The sequence below is a fragment of the Pelophylax lessonae genome (assembly GCF_965119305.1).
Source record: "Pelophylax lessonae genome assembly, chromosome: 10".
Lineage (NCBI taxonomy): Eukaryota > Metazoa > Chordata > Amphibia > Anura > Ranidae > Pelophylax > Pelophylax lessonae.
Window position 1 is genome coordinate 14145437 of NC_138777.1, and position 22841 is coordinate 14168277.

At 43.8% G+C, this 22841-nt stretch overlaps 1 protein-coding gene across 4 annotated transcripts in view; it reads right to left on the minus strand.

The window, feature by feature from the left end:
- The window catches only part of MICAL2 (microtubule associated monooxygenase, calponin and LIM domain containing 2), a 398277-nt gene that overhangs the window by 238531 nt on the left and 136905 nt on the right, over positions 1 to 22841 (minus strand). For all 4 annotated transcript variants that reach the window (XM_082270277.1, XM_082270276.1, XM_082270279.1 and 1 more), the window contains exons 3-5: positions 17718 to 17925; positions 12806 to 12922; positions 6430 to 6531 (exon numbers count right to left, since the gene is read on the minus strand). In XM_082270277.1, the coding sequence (XP_082126403.1) occupies positions 6430 to 6531; positions 12806 to 12922; positions 17718 to 17925 (427 nt within the window). The remainder of the gene's footprint in view (positions 1 to 6429; positions 6532 to 12805; positions 12923 to 17717; positions 17926 to 22841) is intronic.

Here is a 22841-nt window from a genome sequence, read left to right on the forward strand (position 1 = left end):
CAATGGCCTTTGTCCGCTTCTATGTTTCCAATGACCCAAATGACCTCTGTGTGCTGCTTTATCTGCAGTGATCCAAATGTCCTCTGTGCACTCCTGTGTCTCCAATGACCTATATGGCCCCTGTGCATCCCAATGGCCCCAGTGTCCTCTCTGCGTCCCTGTGTCTCCAGTGACCTATATGGTCCCTGTGCACTCCAAGGGCCCCAGTGTCCTCTGTGCGCTAAGGTGTTCACAGCGACCCCAGTGTCCTATGTAAGCTACTGTGCCTCCAGTAACCCAAGTGACCTATGTAGGCATCTGTGTCTCCAGTGACCCCATGGACCCACGTAGGCATCTGTGTCTCCAATGATCCCATTGACCTATGTAGGCATCTGTGTCTCTAGTGACCCCAGTGACCTCTGTGCACTCCTATGTTTCCAGTGACCCCAGTGACTTTTGTGTGCTCCTTTGTCTACAGTGACCCCCAATGTCCTTTGTGTACTCCTGTGTCTCCAGTGACATATGTGACCCCTGTGCACTCCAGTGACCTCTGTGCGCTCCTGTGTCTCCAGTGACCTCTGTGAGCTCCTGTGTCTCCAGTGACCTCTGTGAGCTCCTGTGTCTCCAGTGACCTCTGTGAGCTCCTGTGTCTCCAGTGACCTCTGTGAGCTCCTGTGTCTCCAGTGACCTCTGTGAGCTCCTGTGTCTCCAGTGACCTCTGTGCACTCCTGTGTCTCCAGTGACTCCAGTGAGCTCCTTTGTCTCTGGTGACCTCAGTGACCTCTGTGCACTCCAGTGTCCTCAGTGACCTCTCTGTGCGCTCCTTTGTCTACAATGACCCCAATGTCTTTTGTACACTCCTGTGTCTCCAGTGACGTATGTGACCCCTGTGCAATCCAGTGACCTCAGTGACCTCTGTGCACTCCTCTGTGTCTCCAGTGACCTCTCTGTGAGCTCCTCTGTCTCTGGTGACCTCAGTGACCTCTGTGCACTCCTTGTCTACAGTGACCCCAAAGTTGTTTGTGCAATTCTGTGTCTCCAGTGATCTCAGTGACCCCTGTGCACTCCAGTGACCTTGGTGCACTCTTGTGTCTTCAGTGACCTCTCTGTGAGCTCCTTTGTCTCCAGTGATCTCAGTGACCTCTGTGCACTCCGGTGACACCAGAGACTGCTTTTACACGCATATCTATGTTCATAAAGACAATCTGATAGAACACTTTTGAGATTAATTAGAGTGGAGACTGCTAGCCAGGCCTTCTCGTCCAACATCAGTGCCTGACCTCACAAATGCCCTTCTGGAAGAATGGTCAAACATTCCCATAGACACACTGCTAAACCTTGTGGACAGCCTTCCCAGAAGAGTTGAAGCTGTTATAGCTGCAAAGGGTGGGCCAACTCAATACTGAACCCTATTATTACAGTAGCAGTGCATATTTTTAGCACTGATTACTGTAGTAATATCATTGGTCCCCCCAAAAGTGTAAAAAATGTCAGTCAGGGGTCCGATCTGTCCACCGCAATGTCGCAGTCCCCCTAAAAATCGCAGATTGCCGCCATAACTAGTATAAATAAATAAATAAATAAAAATTACATAATTCTTTCCCCTAGTTTGTAGACGCGATAACTTTTGCGCAAAACAACCAATATACACTTACTGGGATTTTGTTTTTACCAAAAACGTATAGCAGAATACACATGGGCCGAAACTTAAGAAATTTTTATTTATTTATTTTTTTTGGATATGTTTTAGACCCCGTTCACACTGGGGTGACCTGGTCGCCTGACAGGTCGCCGTAGGAAGCCTGGCATAGAGAAGCTGTGGACCCTTTCTAATAGGAGTGACACAAGTCGCTCCGACTTAGAAAAAGGGTCCGGAGCTTCTTTGGGGCAACCTGGAGCGACCTGCATTGACTTCAATGTTATGAAGTCCGTGCCGGCCGCTCCGAGGTCGCGGTGCAAGCTGCGCACCGCGACCTGTGAGGTCGCCCCGGCAAGTCGGATCGCCCCAGTGTGAACGGGGTCTTAGCCCCCGTTCACACTAAGGCGACCTGTGAGGCGACCTGGTCGCCTCACAGGTCGCCGTAGGTTGCCTCCCATAGGGAAGCTGCGGACCCGTTCTAATAGGAGCGACACAAGTCGCTCCGACTTAGAAAAAGGGTCCGGAGCTTCGTTGGGGCGACCAGGAGGCGACCGCCATAGACTTCAATGTTATGAAGTCCGTGGCGGCCGCTCCGAGGTCGCGGCGCCCTGCTCGCACCGCGACCTCGGAGGTCGCCACCCGAAGTCGGATCGCGTGCATGTGAACGGGGGCTAAGCCCCCGTTCACATGCAGGCGACGCTACCTCGCACCGCGACCTCGGAGCGGCCGCCACGGACTTCATTTTAATTTTTTTTTTTTTATTGTGAATGTTATGTTGCAGAAAGTAAAAAAAAAAAAAAAAAAAAAATATATAAAAAAAAAATAATATATTTATTTATTTATTTATTTATTTATTTATTTATTTTCAGAATTGTCCCTCTTTTTTTCTTTATAGCGCAAAAAATAAAAAAAAAAATCGCAGAGGTGATCAACTACCACCAAAAGAAAGCTCTATTTGTGGGGAAAAAAGAAGGACATCAATTTTATTTGGTTACAGCATTGCGCGATCGTGCAATTGTCAGTTAAAGCAACGCAGTGCTATATCACAAAAAATAGCCTGATCAGTAAAGAGGGTAAATCTGCCAATGCAAGTGGTTACCGTGGTCAGATGAGACTAAAATGAAACTATTTGGCCCTAAATACTTTGTAGACGTGATACATTTTGCGCAAACCAATCAATATACACTTATTGGAATTTTTTTTTTTTTTACCAAAAGTATGTAGCAAAATACAAGTTGGCCTAAAATGATGAAAATTTGTTTTTATTGGGAATTTTATATAGCAGAAAGTAAAAAATTATTATTTTTTTTTTTTTTCAGAATTGTTGCTCTTTTTTGCTTTATAGCTTAAAAAAAAAAAAAAATCGCACAGGTGATCAAATACCACCAAAAGAAAGCTCTATTTGTGGGGAAAATAAGGACATTCATTTTTTTGGGTGCGCGCAATTGTCAGTTAAAGTAACGCAGTGCCGTATCGAAAAAGAATGCCGTAGCCATTAAGGGGGAGAATCTTCAGGTTCAGAAGTGGTTAAAGTTCATGTGCGTGTAAAGGCAGGCGTCCCAATACTTTTGGTAACATAGTGTATATATACGGATTATATACACATTATATATTATCTTTAGGAAAGATCACATACACTGTAAAGCTAAATAAAGCCTTTAAAACACTAAAGACGCCTGATAAATGCCATTAAAAGGAAATCTCAATTGTGACAAATTGCGCGGATCATAGTCTCTTTGTAGGAAGTTCAGGTTTTTTTATAGGACCCGGGGATGGATTTGGCGTTATATCACCAGCTAATGTTTGATCGCCGCCGTCATCCAGAGAGGTGGCTGGATACACCCATGTATTGTACCACCCAGGAAACACCTTAGTAAATAACCTTCACCTCCGGAGGAACGGCCGTGTCACCCATCAGCTGACAACACCGAGGACTGATAGAGATGACATTGCAAGGAGACTTAAAGGGTAACGTCACTTTCGTAGAAGAAAAAAAAAAAAAGCTAATAAATAATAATATAACATATACAGGTGCGACACATGTTGTAATCGAATGTTATTTAACCAGTTCTGGACTGGAAGGATTTGCCCCCTTAATGACCAGGCCATTTTTTGTGATTCGGCACTGCGTTACTTTAACTGAAAATTGCACGATCGTGTGACGCTGTACCTAAATAAAATTGACTTCCTTTTTTTCCTACAAATAGAGATTTTTTTTGGTGGTATTTGATCACCTGTGCGATTTTTATATTTTGCACTATAAACAAAAAAAGAGAGACAATTCTGAAAAATTTCTGCTATATAACATTCCAAAAAAAAAAAATTTTTTTAAATCTATTTTTTTTTTTCATCATTTTAGCTGGACTGTGGCATTGCGGTGAACAGATCGGACACCTAACTGATACTTTTGACACTTTCGGGGGAGACCAGTGACATTTTTATTTTTTTGCGCTATAAAAAAATAAAGAGCTAAAATTATGAAAAAAAAAACAATATTTTTCACATTCCCATAAAAAAAAAAAAATTTAAAATCTATTTTTTTTTTATCCACTTAGGCTACATATTTTTTGGTAAAAAGAAATCACAATAAGCGTATTTTGATTGGTTTGTGCAAAAGTTATTGCGTCTACAAACGAGGGGAAAGATTTATGTCATTTTTTATTTATTTTTTTTTTTATTAGTAATGGCGGCGATCAGCGATTTTTAGCAGGACTGTGACATTGTGTCGGACAGATCAGACACCTAACTGATACTTTTGACACTGGGGGGGGGGGTCAGTGATATTTTTATTTTTTTTTTGCGCTAAAAACAAAAAAAGAGCTAAAATTCTGAAAAAAAACAAAACATGATTTTTCACATTCTGCTATATAACATTCCCATAAAAAAAAAAAATTAAAAATATCTTCTTAGGCCAATTTGTATTATGCTACATATTTTTGGGTAAAAAAAAAAAAAAAAATCACAATAAGTGTATTTTGATTGGTCAGTGATATTTTTATTTTTTTTTTTGCGCTAAAAACAAAAAAAGAGCTAAAATTCTGAAAAAAAAACAAAACATGATTTTTCACATTCTGCTATATAACATTCCCATAAAAAAAAAAAAAAAATTAAAAATCTATTATTTTTTATCTTCTTAGGCCAATTTGTATTATGCTACATATTTTTGGGTAAAAAAAAAAAAAAAAATCACAATAAGTGTATTTTGATTGGTTTGTGCAAAAGTTATCACGTCTACAAACTAGGGAAAAGATTTATGTAATTTTAATTTATTTTATATTTTTTACTAGTAATGGCGGCGAGCATCGATTTTACGCGGGACTGCGGCGGACAGATTGGACACCTAACTGATACTTTTGACACTTTTGGGGGGGGGGGGGGGGGGACCAGTGACATTTTTATTTTTTGCGCTTTAAACAAAAAAAGAGCTAAAATTCTGAAAACAAAAATTATTGGTTTTTTTTTTCAGAAATGTCGCTCTTTTTTTGTTTATAGCGCAAAAAGGAAAAATGTCACTGGTCCCCCCCCCCCAAAAGTGTCAAAAGTATCTGTTAGGTGTCTGATCTGTCAGCCGCAATGTTGCAGTCCCGCTAAAAATCGCAGATCGCTGCCATTACTAGTAAAAAAAAAGAAATTACATAAATCTTTCCCCGTTTGTAGACGTGATAACTTTTGCGCAAACCAATCAATACACACTTATTGGGATTTTTTTGCCAAAAATATGTAGCAGAATACAAATTGGCCTAAGAGGATGAAAAAAAAATAGACTTAATTTTTTTTTTTTTTTGGGAATGTTATCTAGCAGAATTGTTAATATATTATTTTTTCACTTTCTGCTAGATAACATTCCCCAAAAAAATTAAAAATCTATTTTTTTCATCCTTCTAGGCCAATTTGTATTCTGCTACATATTTTTTGTAAAAGAAATCGCAATAAGCGTATTTTGAATGGTTTTGGCAAAAGTTATCGCGTCTACAAACGAGGGGAAAGATTTATGTCATTTTTATTTATTTATTTTTTTATTAGTAATGGCGGCGATCAGCGATTTTTAGCAGGACTGTGACATTGTGTCGGACAGATCAGACACCTAACTGATACTTTTGACACTGGGGGGGGGGGGGGGTCAGTGATATTTTTATTTTTTTTTGCACTAAAAACAAAAAAAGAGCTAAAATTCTGAAAAAAAACAAAACATGATTTTTCACATTCTGCTATATAACATTCCCATAAAAAAAAAAAAAAGATTTATGTAATTTTTATTTATTTTATGTTTTTTTACTAGTTATAACGGTGATCAGCGATTTTTAGTGGGACTGCGACATTGCGGCGGACAGATCGGACCCCTAACTGACATGTTTTACACTTTTGGGGGGGACCAGTGACATCACTACAGTAATCAGTGCTAAAAATATGCACTGTTACTGTAATAATGACACTGGCAGGGAAGGGGTTAACCTAGGGGTAATCAAAGGGTTAATAGTGAGCCTAGGGGGTGTTTTCTAACTGTATGTGGGAGGGGCTTGTGAAATGGCCATAGAGACATGTGATCCTGCATAGAAGGATCACAGGCGCTCTGTGATCATTCCAGAGAGAAGAACGGTCGGCTGTGTTTACAACAGCTGACCGTCCTTCTCTCTCAGCGGAGAGCGATCGCGAGTGCCCGGCGGCAATCGGTGCCGCCAGTCACATGGATCGGCATCCCCGCTGCCTAGGGGGGCGCTCGCCCCCAGGAGCCCTTCCGCGGATCGCCGTACAGGTGCGGTAATTTGAAAAATTTGCAACCATGGAATAGGCGCCTTTATTAATTACAATACCTTCCAGCGTGTTCCTGCGTCCGTCCGCCCCGATTATCACATCAAATTCATACTCCGATAAAGGGTGATCCTGGGGTAGGTACTCCGCCCTCCAACCAACTTCTGGGGAAGGAAAATAAAGAGGTCATTGGGTAATGTATGGTATACAGGGGGGGGGGGGGGGCATTATAGTCGGGGGAATCCCGGACGGGGTGCGGGGCACTTGTCTTATGAATCTGTTCTAGGTAAAACCCCAATCCGGTTCAGACAATCTGATTGGCTACTGGCTGTGCAAACTGTCAGTGCTATAGAAATCCTCTATAATATCAATAATAATAATAATAATAATAACAATGACATTATAATATCAATAATAATAATAATAAAAATTATAATAATAACAACAATAATAATAATACTAATAACAGACACAATATAATATAATAATAATAATAATAATAACAGACACAATATAATATTATAATAATAATAATAATAATAATAACAGACACAATATAATATAATAATAATAATAATAATAATAATAATAACAGACACAATATAATATAATAATAATAATAATAATTATAATAATAATAATACCTATAAAAACAATAATCATAATAATAATAATAATAATAATAATAATAATAATAATAATAATAATAATAATGACGATAATAATAAAAATACATATAATAATTAGGCCCCGTGCACACGGGGCATTAGAAAAAAACGAGCTGCAGAGCCACTGCTAACGCCAGGAAAAAGCGGCTGTAAAAACTTGCTTTTAGTAGCTTTTTCCATTGGCGTTATTGCATAATAATAATATTGATAATAGCAATAATAATAATATTGAAAATAATAACAATAACAATAAAAATAATATTATTATTAATAACAGCCACAACATATTAACCACTTCCGGACCGCCCGCCGCAGTTTTTACTTTGACGTTAAATAACGGGGTTATGGCAGATCTCACCCCAGATCTCACATTAAAGAGGTCCTGTTTTGCTTATTTCTATTACAAGGGATGATTACATTCCTTGTAATAGGAATAAAAAATTATCAAATTTTTATTTTTTTTAAACACTGTGTAAAAAATAAAAATATTAGATAAAATAAATGGAAAAAAAAAAAATTAAAGTGCCCTGTCCCCGTTAGCTTGCGCGCAGAAGTGAACGCATACGCAAGTCCCGCCCACATATGTAAACAGTGTTCAAACCACACATGTGAGATATTGCCGCGATCGTTAGAGTGAGAGCAATAATTCTAGGCCTAAACCTCCTCTATAACTGTAAACTGGTAACCTGTAGAAATTTTTTAAATGTCGCCTATGGGGATTTTTAAGTATCAACGTTTGTCGCCATTCTACAAGTTCGCGCAATTTTGAAGCGTGACATGTTGGGTATCTATTTACTTGGCGTAACATTATCTTTCACATTATAGAAATAAAATGGGCTACCTTTACTTTAGTTCAAAAAAAGTGATTTTTTTCCAAAAAAATTGCGTTTGAAAGACCGCTGCGCAAATACAGTGTGATAAAAAATATTGCAACGATCTCCATTTGATTCTCTAGGGTCTCTGCTAAAAAAAAAAAAAAAAAATATATATATATATATATATATATAATGTTTGGGGGTTCTAAGTAATTTTCTAGCAAAAAAAAAAACCCTGATTTTAACTTGTAAACAACAAGTGTCAGAAAAAGGCCCGGTCCAGAAGTGGTTAACAGCAGTGCGGTGCGAATCACATGCGATGTCTGACATCGTGGAATGTGTGATCCGGCACAAAGACACATTCACAGTCTTTGAAGGAAATCCGGAATAGTCAGCAATATGTTTTATTTTTATTTTTGAATTCGATTCGACTTTCGGATGAAATTTTGTTTCGTTATTTTGGATTCGTTTAAAATCCTACCGAATTCCTAATGGAATTCGGAAATTCGGATACTTTAGAATCTCTGAATTTCGATTCGGAACTAAACAAACTGCACATGTCTATTGGTGACCCCGGACGATGCTTGAACAAAGATGGCGCTGTCCTTCTGGAGAGGTAATAAATAGCTGGAAGAGATACACTGATACATTACTTATCATGGAAAGTGTATCTGATTCTCACCCCTCTTTCGGTGCACCAAATTTTTCATTTTGCTCAGCTCTCTCTCTGAATGTCACTATTTACAAGACACGTTCCCAACACAACAAGTCGCCAACAGTTTACAAATCGCCGTGTCGCCACTTACGAGTGGGGAGAGCCGCCGGCAGCATATGACACCGACCCTCCGCTGACATAACAGGCTATAATTTAATGTCGGCGTCTCATTTTCATTCTCTCGGGTTTCAGAATCCTCCAAAATTCCAATTTGTCATCACTTTGTGATCATTCTAAAACCTCACACCCGTCCCGGCTAAAATTATCCCGCCGACCGGATTAATCGCCACGCTTATCCAGGCACGCACCCGCGGCTACCATGAGATGGGGAAAGGCACCGACCTGTTCCGGGAGCGTCTAAGTTCATCCAGAACGTGACCCCAGATTGGCCGTTGTTAGAGCTTTTGCTGCGCTGACTTACCTTGGATGACATCTGTAGAGGATGTGAAATGCGTCTTTTATCACGTGTTTTCTTGCAGGACATGTACTGTATAGGGCAGCCCATTGGTTTCAAGGGGCTTCCCCTACGCATAAGAAATGCCGCAAAGTAACTCAGGGAGCGCGTTTTGCCACCTTCCAATTTATGTTTTTTTGCCGCGTTCTGATTTGTGCATTTTTTTGCCGTGGTCTGGTTTTCGTGTTACTTTGCCGCGCTCTGGTTTGTGCTGTTTTTGCTGCATTCTGGTTCCTGCATTTATTTCTCGCATTCTGGTTTGTGCGTTTTTTTTGCCACATTCTAGTTTGTGCATTTTTTGTCGTGCTCTGGTTTGTGCAGTTTTTGCCGCGCTCTGGTTTGTGCATTTTTTGCTGCATTCTGGTTCCTGCATTTATTTCTCGCATTCTGGTTTGTGCATTTTTTGCCACACTCTGGTTTGTGCATTTTTTGCCACACTCTGGTTTGTGCAATTTTTTTGCCGCAGTCTGGTGTGTGTTTATTTGCCGCATTCTAGTGTGTGCATTTTTTTCCGCGTTATAGTGTGTGCGTTTTTTTGTCGTGCTCTGGTTTGTGCATTTTTTGCCAAGCTCCTGTTTGTGCGTTTTTTGCTGCATTCTGTTTTCTGCATTTATTTCTCGCATTCTGGTTTGTGCATTTTTTGCCATGCTCTGGTTTGTGCGGTTTTTGCCGCGCTCTGGTTTGTGCGGTTTTTGCCGCGCTCTGGTTTGTGCGGTTTTTGCCGCGCTCTGGTTTGTGCTGTTTTTGCTGCATTCTGGTTCCTGCATTTATTTCTCGCATTCTGGTTTGTGCGTTTTTTTTGCCACATTCTAGTTTGTGCATTTTTTGTCGTGCTCTGGTTTGTGCAGTTTTTGACGCGCTCTGGTTTGTGCATTTTTTGCTGCATTCTGGTTCCTGCATTTATTTCTCGCATTCTGGTTTGTGCATTTTTTGCCACGCTCTGGTTTGTGCAATTTTTTTGCCGCAGTCTGGTGTGTGTTTATTTGCCGCATTCTAGTGTGTGCATTTTTTGCCGCGTTATAGTGTGTGCGTTTTTTTGTCGTGCTCTGGTTTGTGCATTTTTTGCCAAGCTCCTGTTTGTGCGTTTTTTGCTGCATTCTGTTTTCTGCATTTATTTCTCGCATTCTGGTTTGTGAGGTTTTTTTTTTTGCCACGTTCTAGTTTGTGCATTTTTTGCCATGCTCTGGTTTGTGCGGTTTTTGCTGCGTTCTGGTTTGTGCGTTTTTTTTCTGCATTCTGGTTCGTGCATTTATTTTCCACATTCTGGTTTTTGCAATTTTTTTTCTGCGGTCTTGTGTGTGTGTTTTCTTTGCCGCGTTATAGTGTGTGCATTTTTTGCCGCGTTATAGTGTGTGCATTTTTTGCCGCGTTATAGTGTGTGCGTTTTTTTGCCATGCTCTGATTTGTGTGTTTTTTGCTGCATTCTGGTTCCTGCATTTAGTTCTCGCATTCTGTTTTTTTTTTTTGCCACGTTCTAGTTTGTGCGTTTTTTGCCATGCTCTGGTTTGTGCAGTTTTTGCCGGCCTCTGGTTTGGGCATTTTTTTTTTTTTTGCCACGTTCTAGTTTGTGCGTTTTTCGCCGCGTTTTGGTTTGTGCGTTTTTTTCTGCATTCTGGTTTGTGCGATTTTTTTGCCACGGTCTGGTTTGGGTGTCTTTTTTTTTTTTTGCCGCGTTATAGTGTGTGCATTTTTTTCCGCGTTATAGTGTGTGCATTTTTTTCCGCGTTATAGTGTGTGCGTTTTTTGCCGCATTCTGTATTGTGCGTTTATTTCCGGCTTTCTGGTTTGTGCGTTTGGACGGGACTCAAAAATGCAACAAACACGCAATATCATGGTGCGTTTTTAACGTGATTTTGCAGCAATTTCTATTAATTTCATTGGGAAGCAGCGTTTTTGATGCAGTTAAGAGGCAGCACGCAGGATTTTTCAAAACGCAGCGCCCCTGTAATGCAGTGGTGTGAAGAGTCCCATAGGAATTAAAGAGAAACATTTTTCTGGGATTCAGATGCATTTGCTGTGCATTTGTGGTGCGTTTTTGGGTTGCCTGCACCTGTGAAAAATGGACATGTGACTCAACTCAAAAATGCAAAAACCGTGCGTTTTTACTGCGATTTTACTGCAATTTCTATTCATTACCATGGAAAGCTGCATTTTTGTGAGGCAAAGATGCACCATGCAGTCCCATAGGATTTAAAGGGAAACATTTTTCCTGCGTTTTTCTTGCAGGGTAAAAACGCAGGAAAAAACTAGGTGTGAAAGGGCCCTTTTGTAATGATGTCATCACTGGGTCTCTTCACTTCTCTATGCAATGCAGACAGATCATGGCAGGTAGGAGGGGCCAGCAGGGTGCTGTACAGAGCTTCCTGAATCCATCACAGCGCCCTGCCTCAATTTGGTGGCTGTAGGAGTGGGTGTTCCTAGGCAAAGGTCACACCTACAGGTGACGCTGAGCCTCCGTGATCGAAAGGACTGCATTCTAAAAGAGGCGGGGTCAGGGAAAGCCAGGCTGGGGGAGGAAAAGGCAAGATGATGCTGGGCGTCCTCCAGCCAGGAAACCCTAGCTCTACCGTATAATGGAATGAATATGGAACTGAGTTGCTGCAATGTCCAGATGCAATGCAATTGCTTCCAAGTAACAAGAAAAGCCGACACACAAATGCTTCATTTTGATGTGATTTATTTCAGCATGACAGCATTATACAACATGGCAAAAAGTCTAACGCGTTTCGGCTGTAGATTTTTTTTGTTGTATACTGCTGTCATGCTGGAATAAGACTATGGCTACAGCCGAAACGTGTTCGCATTTTGCCATGTTGTATACTGCTGTCATACTGAAATAAGAGTAAGGCTACAGCCAAAACACATTAGCATTTTGCCATGTATACTGCTGTCATGCTGGAATAAGAGTAAGGCTACAGCTGAAACGCATTAGCATTTTGCCATGTATACTGCTGTCATGCTGGAATAAGAGTAAGGCTACAGCCGAAACGCGTTTGCATTTTGCCATGTTGTATACTGCCCTCATGCTGAAATAAGAGTAAGGCTACAGCCGAAACACATTAGCATTTTGCCATGTATACTGCTGTCATACTGGAATAAGAGTAGGCCTACAGTCGAAACGCGTTCACATTTTGCCATGTTGTAAACTGCTGTCATGCTGGAATAAGAGTAAGGTTACAGCCGAAACACGTTAACATTTTGCCTTGTTGGATACTGCTGTCATGCTGGAACAAGAGTAAGGTTACAGCCAAAATGTGTTAAAATTTTGCCTCGTTGTTTTCTGCTGTCATACTGGAATAAGAGTAAGGCCACAGCCGACACGCGTTATCATTTTGTCATGTTGTATACTGCTGTCATGCTGGAATAAGAGTAGGCCTACAGTCGAAACGCGTTCACATTTTGCCATGTTGTATACTGCTGTTATACTGGAATAAGAGTAAGGCTACAGCCGAAACACGTTCGCATTTTGCCATGTATACTGCTGTCATGCTGGAATAAGAGAAAGGCTACAGCCAAAACGCGTTCGCATTTTGCCATGTTGTATACTGCTGTCCTGCTGGAATAAGACTAAGGCTACAGCCGAAACACGTTGGGATTTTGCCATATTGTATACTGCTGTCATGCTGGAATAAGAGTAAGGCTACAGCGGAAACACGTTCGCATTTTGCCATATTGTATACTGCTGTCATGCTGGAATAAATCGTATCAAAACAAAGCATTCGTGTTCCAGCTTTTGTTGGTAAATGAGGTGGGATACAATCTACATTTATTATAATAAAAACTTACTTTGGTTCTCCTGATCCTCTGGTGGCTCCAGAAGTTTTACAAACTCGACATTCACGTGGATCTCTACACCGTGCAGGAGAGCGATCTTAAACAACATGAGCTGCAGCTGCCAGATACCTGCAAAGACATCGACCAATAGGAACGGTCAGACTGTGCGACGCCATAATGCAATCCGACATAGCAAAATATAGATCATCAATAGGGATCAGGAGATTTATTACAGCTCATCTCCGGGATAATGAAATAATGTTTACCTAGTTGCAGACGTTGGGCATGCTACGAACACCCAAGAGAGGTCATCACTGCATACAGGGCGTGTGTAGCACGTCCAGGCTCTCTGTCCTGCTTCTGGGACCCACCCCACCCTTCTGAGACCCGCCCCTCCCTTCTGGGACCCACCCCTCCCAGTATACAGTAATTGCCGGCTTTGGATACTGAACGCCAGGATCACCGTATACCCAAGTCAGCAGCTTCAGCTGTCATAAAAGCAGTCTGACTCACTGTTTATAAACAACACATGCTCAGATGAAACTATAGAAAGATACAATGTAACATACTGTATAGTTACTTGTCTATCTTTTTGTTCATTCATCTGCAGATCAAAGGGATGAACTTGGATCTGCAAATTATGTCAGAGAAATTTTAGAGGGGGAGAAGTCAGAAGTCAAGAGTCCCCAACCCCCCCTTACATCCAATGTCAAGAGCCCCCCCACCTTTATAAGTCAAGAGTCCCCCACCCCCCTTACATGCAATGTAAAGAGCCACCCATCATCAGAAGTTGAGAGTCCCCCACCCCCTCTTACATCCAATGTCAAGAGCTCCCCCACCATCAGAAGTCAAGAGTCCCCATCCCCCTTACATCCAATGTAAAGAGCCCCCCATCATCAGAAGTTGAGAGTCCTCCACCCCCTCTTACATCCAATGTCAAGAGCTCCCCCACCATCAGAAGTCAAGAGTCCCCATCCCCCCTTACATCCAATATCAAGAGCCCCCCCCCACCATCAGAAGTCAAGAGTCTCCCATTCCCCCCTTACATCCTAACATTCAATGTCAAGAGCTCCCCCACCATCAGAAGTCAAGAGTCCCCATCCCCCCTTACATCCAATGTCAAGAGCCCCCCCCCACCATCATAAGTCAAGAGTCCCCCACCCCCCCTTATATCCAATGTCAAGAGCCCCCCCCCCACCATCAGAAGTCAAGAGCCCCCACCTCCCCCTTACATCCAATGTCAAGAGCTCCCCCACCATCAGAAGTCAAGAGTCCCCATCCCCCCTTACATCCAATGTAAAGAGCCCCCCATCATCAGAAGTTGAGAGTCCTCCACCCCCCCTTACATCCAATGTCAAGAGCTCCCCCACCATCAGAAGTCAAGAGTCCCCATCCCCCCTAACATCCAATATCAAGAGCCCCCCCCCCCCACCATCAGAAGTCAAGAGTCCCCCATCCCCCCTTACATCCTTACATTCAATGTCAAGAGCCCCCCCACCATCAGAAGTCAAGAGTTCCCCCACACCCTCTTACATCCAATGTCAAGAGCCCCCCCCCCACCGTTATAAGTCAAGAGTCCCCCACCCCCCCCCCTTATATCCAATGTCAAGAGCCCCCTCCACCATCAGAAGTCAAGAGCCCCCACCTCCCCCTTACATTCAATGTTAAGAGCGCCCACCCCCCCCCCCACCATCAGAAGTCAACAGTCCCCCACCCCCCTTCCATCCAATGTCAAGAGCCCCCTCCCCCACCATCAGAAGTCAACAGTCCCCCCTCCTTACATCCAATGTCAAGAGCCCCCCCTCCCCCCACCATCAGAAGTCAAAAGTCCCCCACCTTACATCACCGTGCACCCCTGTTACCTCATGCATTCTTCAGAGCGCGCATGTGCCGATGACATCATCGGCTGCATGAAATGTAAATATCTCCTAAACAGTGGAAGTTTAGGAGATATTTACAGTAACTATAGGTAAGCCTTATTAAAGGCATATATATGGGCAAAAGTCATCAAAGTGGGTTTACAATTACTTTCATAAAAGCAGTCTGACTCGCTGTTTATAAACAACACATGCTAATGAAACTATAGAAAGATACAACGTAACATACTTTATAGTTACTTATGTATCTTTTTGTTGATTCATCTGTCACAAGGGATGTTTACATTCCATGTGACAGCAATAAAAGTGATCCAAAAAAAAACAAAAAATTTAAAAGGACAGTATAAAAAAAAAAAGTTAAATGTGCAGAATATCGGCACCTAATATCAGCTATCGGCCTGAAGGGTGGCCGGAAAATCAGTATCAGCCCTGAAAAAACATCCCTAGCGCCAATCTCTTGGGTCCAACCCTCAGCCCTCACTGGTACCTCCCTCTCACCTAGTGTTCGTTTTACTGGCAGACCTTGGGGCACCATCTGCCTGCAATGGCGCAGTGTTAGGTGTTGAGGGCAGCAGGGAGATAAGTATTCAGCCTTTTCTCTACAGCAGTGGTCTCAAATCTATGACCCGCAGCCTGGATGAAGCCCTTTCCTTGCCTTTGTCCGGCCCTTGGGGCACTGTTCCTACCACTGATATGAGGCACTATTACTCCAATTTATACAAGTCACTTCTTCCCACACCAGCAATGAGGCACCATTGCTTCCACTGAAACCTACAATGAGGCATCATTCCTCCCACTGGCACCAACAATGAGGCACCATTCCTTCCACTGACTCCAACAATGGGGCACTATTCCTCCCAATGACACCAACAATGAGATACAATTTCTTCCACTGACTCCAACAATGGGGCACTATTCCTCCCACTAACATAAAAAATGAGGCACCATTTCTTCCACTGACACCAACAATATGGCACCGTTTCTTCCACTGACACCAACAATAAGGCACCATTTCTTCCACTGACACCAACAAAGAAGCACTATTCCTCCCACTGACACCAACAATGAGGCATCATTTCTTCCTCTGACACCAACGATGGGGCAATATTACTCCCACTGACTCCAACAATGAGATATAATTTCTTCCACTGACTCCAACAATGGGGCACTATTCCTCCCAGTAACATAAAAAAAAATGAGGCACCATTTCTTCCACTGACACCAACAATATGGCACCGTTTCTTCCACTGACACCAACAATAAGGCACCATTTCTTCCACTGACACCAACAAAGAAGCACTATTCCTCCCACTGACACCAACAATGAGGCATCATTTCTTCCTCTGACACCAACGATGGGGCAATATTACTCCCACTGACTCCAACAATGAGATATAATTTCTTCCACTGACTCCAACAATGGGGCACTATTCCTCCCAGTAACATAAAAAAAAATGAGGCACCATTTCTTCCACTGACACCAACAATATGGCACCATTTCTTTCACTGACACCAACAATGAAGCACTATTCCTCCCACTGACACCAACGATGGGGCAATATTCCTCCCACTGACTCCAACAATGAGGCACCATTTCTTCCTCTGACACCAACAATGGGGCAATATTCCTCCCACTGACTCCAACAATGAGATACAATTTCTTCCACTGACTCCCACAATGGGGCACTTTTCCTCCCAGTAACATAAAAAAAATGAGGCACCATTTCTTCCACTGACACCAACGATGGGGCACCATTTCTTCCACTGACACCAACAATGAAGAACTATTCCTCCCACTGACACCAACAATGAGGCACCATTTCTTCCACTGACACCAACAATGAGGCACCATTTCTTCCACTGACACCAACAATGAGGCACCATTTCTTCCACTGAAACCAACAATGAGGCACCATTTCTTCCACTGACACCAACGATGGGGCACCATTTCTTCCGCTGACACCAACAATGAAGCGCTATTCCTCCCACTGGCACCAACAATGAGGCACCATTTTTTCCACTGAAACCAACAATGAGGCACCATTCCTTCCACTGGCACCAACAATGGGCCACTACTTCTAGTAATACCAATGACTATTTCAACTACTATTCCTTCTGCTACTGACCACAGGCGTTATGTAATTTTGTTTTACTTTTGCTGACCACCAAGTCTGAGACATTGTCAACTCTCACTGATTCTGGGACATTTCCTACTTTTAATGGCCACAGTCCAACCCTTGGAAAGTTTGGAGACTCCTGTTCTCCAGGTATGCGCTTTCCTGAAATCAATTTATTACATGACAGGGTCTGTTTAAGGCTTGTACACTTTGCAATGTATGAAAGGCAGAACGAAGGTCAACATATCCAAAATGCATTGACCTGGAAAAAGTATGCAGTTAAGAGCCCATTTACACCTACACATGCGCATTTTACTGCATGCTGCATTGCTTCTTGTTAATGAAAAATCCATCACGCTCTTAATGAACTTTAGTAGACCAAGAAGCATACCCATTTCTGGCCAGCACAGTACAACCAAACATCTTTGAGATGAACTGGAACACCCATTATGAGCTAGGTCTCCTCCAACATCAGTGCCTGACCTCTCAATGGACACAAATTCCCACCAACAATCTACAAAAACTTGTGGAAAGTCTTCCCAGAAGAGTGGAGGACGTTAGAGCAACAAAGGGAGATCCAACTCTATATTAATGGCCACGGTTTTGGAATAGGATGACCAACAATTTCCAAAGAGCTTGTTGGTCAACCCATTCTGAAACCGTTAACAATAATGTGGAGTTGGACCTCCTTTGTGGCTTTAACATCCTCCACTCCTTTCGACAAGGTTTTGGAGAGTGTCTTTTGGAATCTGTGTGAAGGTAAAGTGTTCATGAGCTTTGGACATAGAGTATCTCTGGAAGCGTTGTACTTACACTTGGTATACATGCATTTCGCAAGCAAAAAATACATCTGATGCTAGATCCACCTTATATAGATTTCCAGAATGGCACAAGCCAGTTCTGCCATAGCCCCTCTACCATGACACTCACTTATATGGTCGATGGCTCCCGCGCAGAACTTGCCATAAAACTTCTTGGCCCCGAGACATCGGAGGTCGTGGATGGTGTAGGGCCAGAGGTGCAGGACGTTGTTTCGGGAGAAGGTATCTCTCTTTTCCACCACGACCACTTTGGCTCCTAAACAGGCCAACTCAATGGCAAGTCGAAGTCCACAAGGGCCCCCACCAATGATTAGGCACTAGAATAAAAAAAACAAATAGTAGGTAACATTAGTGCATAGGGAGAAACAAAAACAGATGTATTTAGTAGAGCGGGGGGGGAAAGGTTAGAAGACCTGTCTGGATTGTATTGCTCGTTGTGCCCTAGTGACACCAGCACCCTTCTATTTCTAGTGACACCTGCACTTATCTATTCCTGGTGGTACCTGCTATCTCCTAATGCTGGTGGCACCTGCACCTGCCTATTCTTGGTGACACCAGCAACCTTCAATTTCTAGTGACACCTGTACTCATCTATTCCTGGTGATACCTGCAATCTCCTAATCCTGGTGGCACCTGCACCCGCCTATTCTTGGTGACACCTGCACTCATCTATTCCTGGTGATACCTGATATCTCCTAATCCAGTGGTGGCACCTGCACCCGCCTATTCTTAATGACACCTGTACTCATCTAGTCCTTGTGATACCTGCTATCTCCTAATCCTGGTGGCACCTGCACCCGCCTATTCTTGGTGACACCTGCACTCATCTATTCCTGGTGAATACCTGCAATCTCCTAATCCTGGTGGCACCTGCACCCGCCTATTCTTAATGACACCTGCACTCATCTATTCCTGGTGATACCTGCAATCTCCTAATGCTGGTGGCAACTGCACCCACCTATTCTTGGTGACACCTGCACCCTTCTATTCTTAGTGACACCTGCACTCATCTATTCCTGGTGATAACTGCAATCTCCTAATGCTGTTGGCACCTGCACCCGCCTATTCTTGGTGACACCTCCACCCCTCTGGAGTGGAGACTGCAAGCCAGGCCTTCTATAAAAACATGGATGAGCGAGTTTGGAGTGGAGGAACTTGACTGGCCTTCACAGAGTCCTGACCTCAACCCGATAGAAAACCTTTGGGATGAGATAGAGTGCAGACTGTGAGCCAGGCCTTCTCGCCCAACATCAGTGCCTGACCTCACAAATGGGCTTCTGGAAGAATGGTCAAACATTTCCATAGACACATTCCTAAACCTTGTGGACAGCCTTCCCAGAAGAGTTGAAGCTCTTACAGCTGCAAAGGGTGGGCCAACTCAATATTGAACCCTACGGACTAAGACTGGGATGCCATTAAGGTTCATGTGCGTGTAAAGGCAGGCGTCCCAATATTTTTGGCAATATAGCGTATATTTATATACTAAGAGGCTGAAATCCTATGAGTACGTCTGTTTTCATTTTCGCGTGAGACCAGAGTGCACCTTTTGAGCGCAGGCTGGAAGCGCTGTCCGCACCCCCGTCCTGTGTGCGCAGAGCTGCCCAGAATTCCAGGCCTGTTAAAACACAGCTGGGTGTTGTGCTAATTAATCTTTGACATTAGACATCATCGGTACAATGGCTGGATGAGGTAAGGGGGTCGGTCATGACATTTCTGAGTCATTACATCATCCCTGATAGCAGAGGCACCCCACATTGCACCAAGATAAGACCTCAGGAGGGGTGCGGGCTGCATGTTGCTTCATATCATGTTGTACCGTGAGATACACTGATTATGTAACTCAACTGTTTCATAGCAAATCTGTCATTAAAGTGTATCTCAAGCCAAAACTTTTTTTTTTTCATTTTCATTTCACAAAGAGCAGGGAAAGGTTACAAATCCTGTCAGCTATTACTGCTCCTTGTGACCCCATGAGGGATATTGTTTCCTTATTTTCTTTACTGTTGTCACCAGAACAGGAAGTGAAGGGAAAACGCCAAGAGACACACGTAGAGCAGTAAGGCTCCATTCACATATAGGCATCTCGGATCACAGGCCGAATTGCCACAATTCTGCCCACGATCCTGAACCACTGCAAGTTGCGGGATGCCCGTACGATTCCCTTGACTTGCATTAGCACCCCAAAATTGACGCGATTTTGCCACGATCGTCGCCAGATGAAGCTCGGAAAAATCGTGCAAACAGATCCGCGGGACGCCTGCTGTCCAAAGCAAGTACAAGAAATTCTTTTGGGCGATAGGTTTGCGCAATTTTACCGCAATTTGTAGGGCGACAATCGCGGCCAGATCACGCCGCATTTGGGGTGCCATTGCAAGTCATGGGAATCACACAGGCATCCCATGACTTGCAATGGTTCGTGATTGCGGGCAGATTCGCGGCAATACTGCCTGTGATCCGAGATGCCTATATGTGAATGGAGCATTTGGTATTCATTGATCTTTATATCCAGATACATTGCTCCTTTTTCCTTTTAGGCCCTGTTCAATGCCTGCCACCAAACACCTGCAAAAACCGCCTGAAAAACACCCAAAAAAAACACCTGGAAAAACGTAAAAAAAAAAAACACCTGAAAACGATATGCTCAGGTGTGAACGGAGCCTAAGCCGTAAAGAAGAAGAAAGAGGACAGCCCTTGAAAAGTCGGTTTTCAAAACAACTTGTCTTTGGAATAAAGTTTTTTTTCCCACCATCCCTATTGGATTAGAAAAGCCTTTCTCCTGCCAGCGTGTAGCAGAGGAGGACCTTTGCTCTGTGTGGAAGCAGAGGTTTTGCTGTAGAGGTCTAAGTCAGAGCTGGCTCTGACTCAGCAGGGGGGCAAGGAACTTGGCTGATTAAGGATTTATTGGTCGGACACAGCAGGGTATATCCACCCAAAATTGTTACTCTAATCATTAGAGTCTAATTGATAAATTAGGGCCCTGTGCTGAGTAACCCCATTTGAAGGGGCAGACTGGTAACTTTCAGCCCAGGGGACAAGTACAAACCAGAGGCCCATGGTGCAGTGATTCGGCCCCCCTCCCACTCTCCCTCTTCCTGTCCTCCTCCTGACTCCCATTCCAGGCTGAAGCTCTGCTCCCTATACTCTCTACTCACCAGCTTAATCCCGGTTCCCAACCTGGCCAGCAGGGGGCAGTTGGGTGGAGCTGGGATAGCTTAGTTGGGGCTGGCCGGGCAGAGGAGAGTCTCCAGTGGGGCATTAAACTGGCCTGCCCTCTGTCCTTGTCTTCATCCCGCACTCAGTAGGTCAGTGGCAGGGACTTTTTACTTCTCTTCACTAGGAATCCTTTAAGGCATATCGGTAGGAGTAGCAGTGCAGCCTTTTTAAAGGGCATCAGAGTGGCCCAGGGGGCAATTGCCCCCCTGCCCCCTGGCCCAGTCCTCCCCTGCCCATTTGCACCCCTGTTGGGTCCATTATGAGGAAATTCCACCATCCTTGCACCGAGTTCCCGGGTCTGTACATCTGCTGTGCCCATTATGAGGGGTTCCCAAAATACCTGTGCTGAGTTCCTGGGTCTGTTTACCTATTGTGCCCATTATGGGTGGCTCCCACCCTCCCTGTGCTGAGTTCCCGGGTCTGTACACCTGCTGTGCCCATTATGAGGGGTTCCTACCATCTCAGTGCTGAGTTCCCGGGTCTGTAGACCTGCTGTGCCAATTATGAGGGGCTTCCACCATCCCTGTGCTGAGTTTCCAAGTCTGTACATCAGCTGTGTGCATTATGGGTGGCCCCCACCATCCCTGTGCTGAGGTCCCAGGTCTGTACACCTGCTGTGCCCATTATGAGGGGTTCCCACCCTCCCTGTGCTGAGGTCCCAGGTCTGTACACCTGCTGTGCCCATTATGAGTGGCTCCCACCCTCCCTGTGCTGAGTTCCCGGGTCTGTACACCTGCTGTGCCCATTATGAGGGGTTCCTACCATCTCAGTGCTGAGTTCCTGGGTCTGTACACCTGCTGTGCCAATTATGATGGGCTCCCATCATCCCTGTGCTGAGTTCCTGGGTCTGTACACCTGCTGTGCCAATTACGATGGGCTCCTATCATCCCTGTGCTGAGTTCCTGGTTCTGTACACCTGCTGTGCCAATTATGATGGGCTCCCATCATCCCTGTGCTGAGTTCCCAGGTCTGTACACCTGCTTGCCCATTATGAGGGGCTCCCATCATCCCTGTGCTGAGTTCCCTGGTCTGTACAACTGCTGTGCCCATTATGAGGGGTACCCACCATCTCAGTGCTGAGTTCCTGGGTCTGTACACCTGCTGTGCCCATTATTTGGGCACTATGGCCGGATGATCTCATTGTTGGGAGTATCCAAGACATATAAGCCAGAAGATGACTCTGCCCACCATATTCAAATATCCCTTATAAATATTAGTGGATGCTGGTGAAGAGATCTTTGTAAGCAGGTTCCCAGCTCCGCCGACCTGCCGCAGAAGTCTGGAGGAACTCTCAGTCCCATTCATTCATTCATTTCATGTTATGGAGAAATCAGATGGAAATTTCTCCTCCGGAAACAGAAAATAAAGCTAGCTGGTTATTCAGCCCACCAGAAGACACCTAAAATAAAAATATAAGTAGACAGCGGAATGACCCTATAAGTAAGTGATGTTGGCATTGCCATAGTGATAACATGACCTACAAACAAAAAAATGAAAAAATCAGCCGCAGAAAAAAAAAACAATTTCCTCATCCGCGTTGGGCAGACGGGATTACTCATTCCTAAAAATACATTCCTCCTTCCAAAATCACTGATGACATGCCATTCTATATACACAAAGAAAACATCAACCGGCTGGGTCCGCAAAGCACAAAATCCGCAGCAGATGTTATCAGCGAGGAGAGGACACCGGCTGGCAGGCGCTGCGTCTGATGAGGGAACGGCGTGTTCACAATGCAGCAAAGTGGACCTGTCACCAGCTATGTAATTCATGCGAATTCCATGCATGCGCAGTATTGTGTCTGTGTAACACTGTCTGTGCGGTTTTTTTGTGTAACACTTTAAGTTGTTTATTACCTCTCACAGAAATCATAGTGCTCCCCCTGACAATGCTCCCATCTGCTTTCCTCCACAGAAGCACGGCCCCATCTTTGTTCTGGCATCATCATATACCTAAATAAAGAGCGCTTGGGCATGAAGCAGTTCACTATTTAAAGTAACCTGTTGTGTGTCTGGATTAA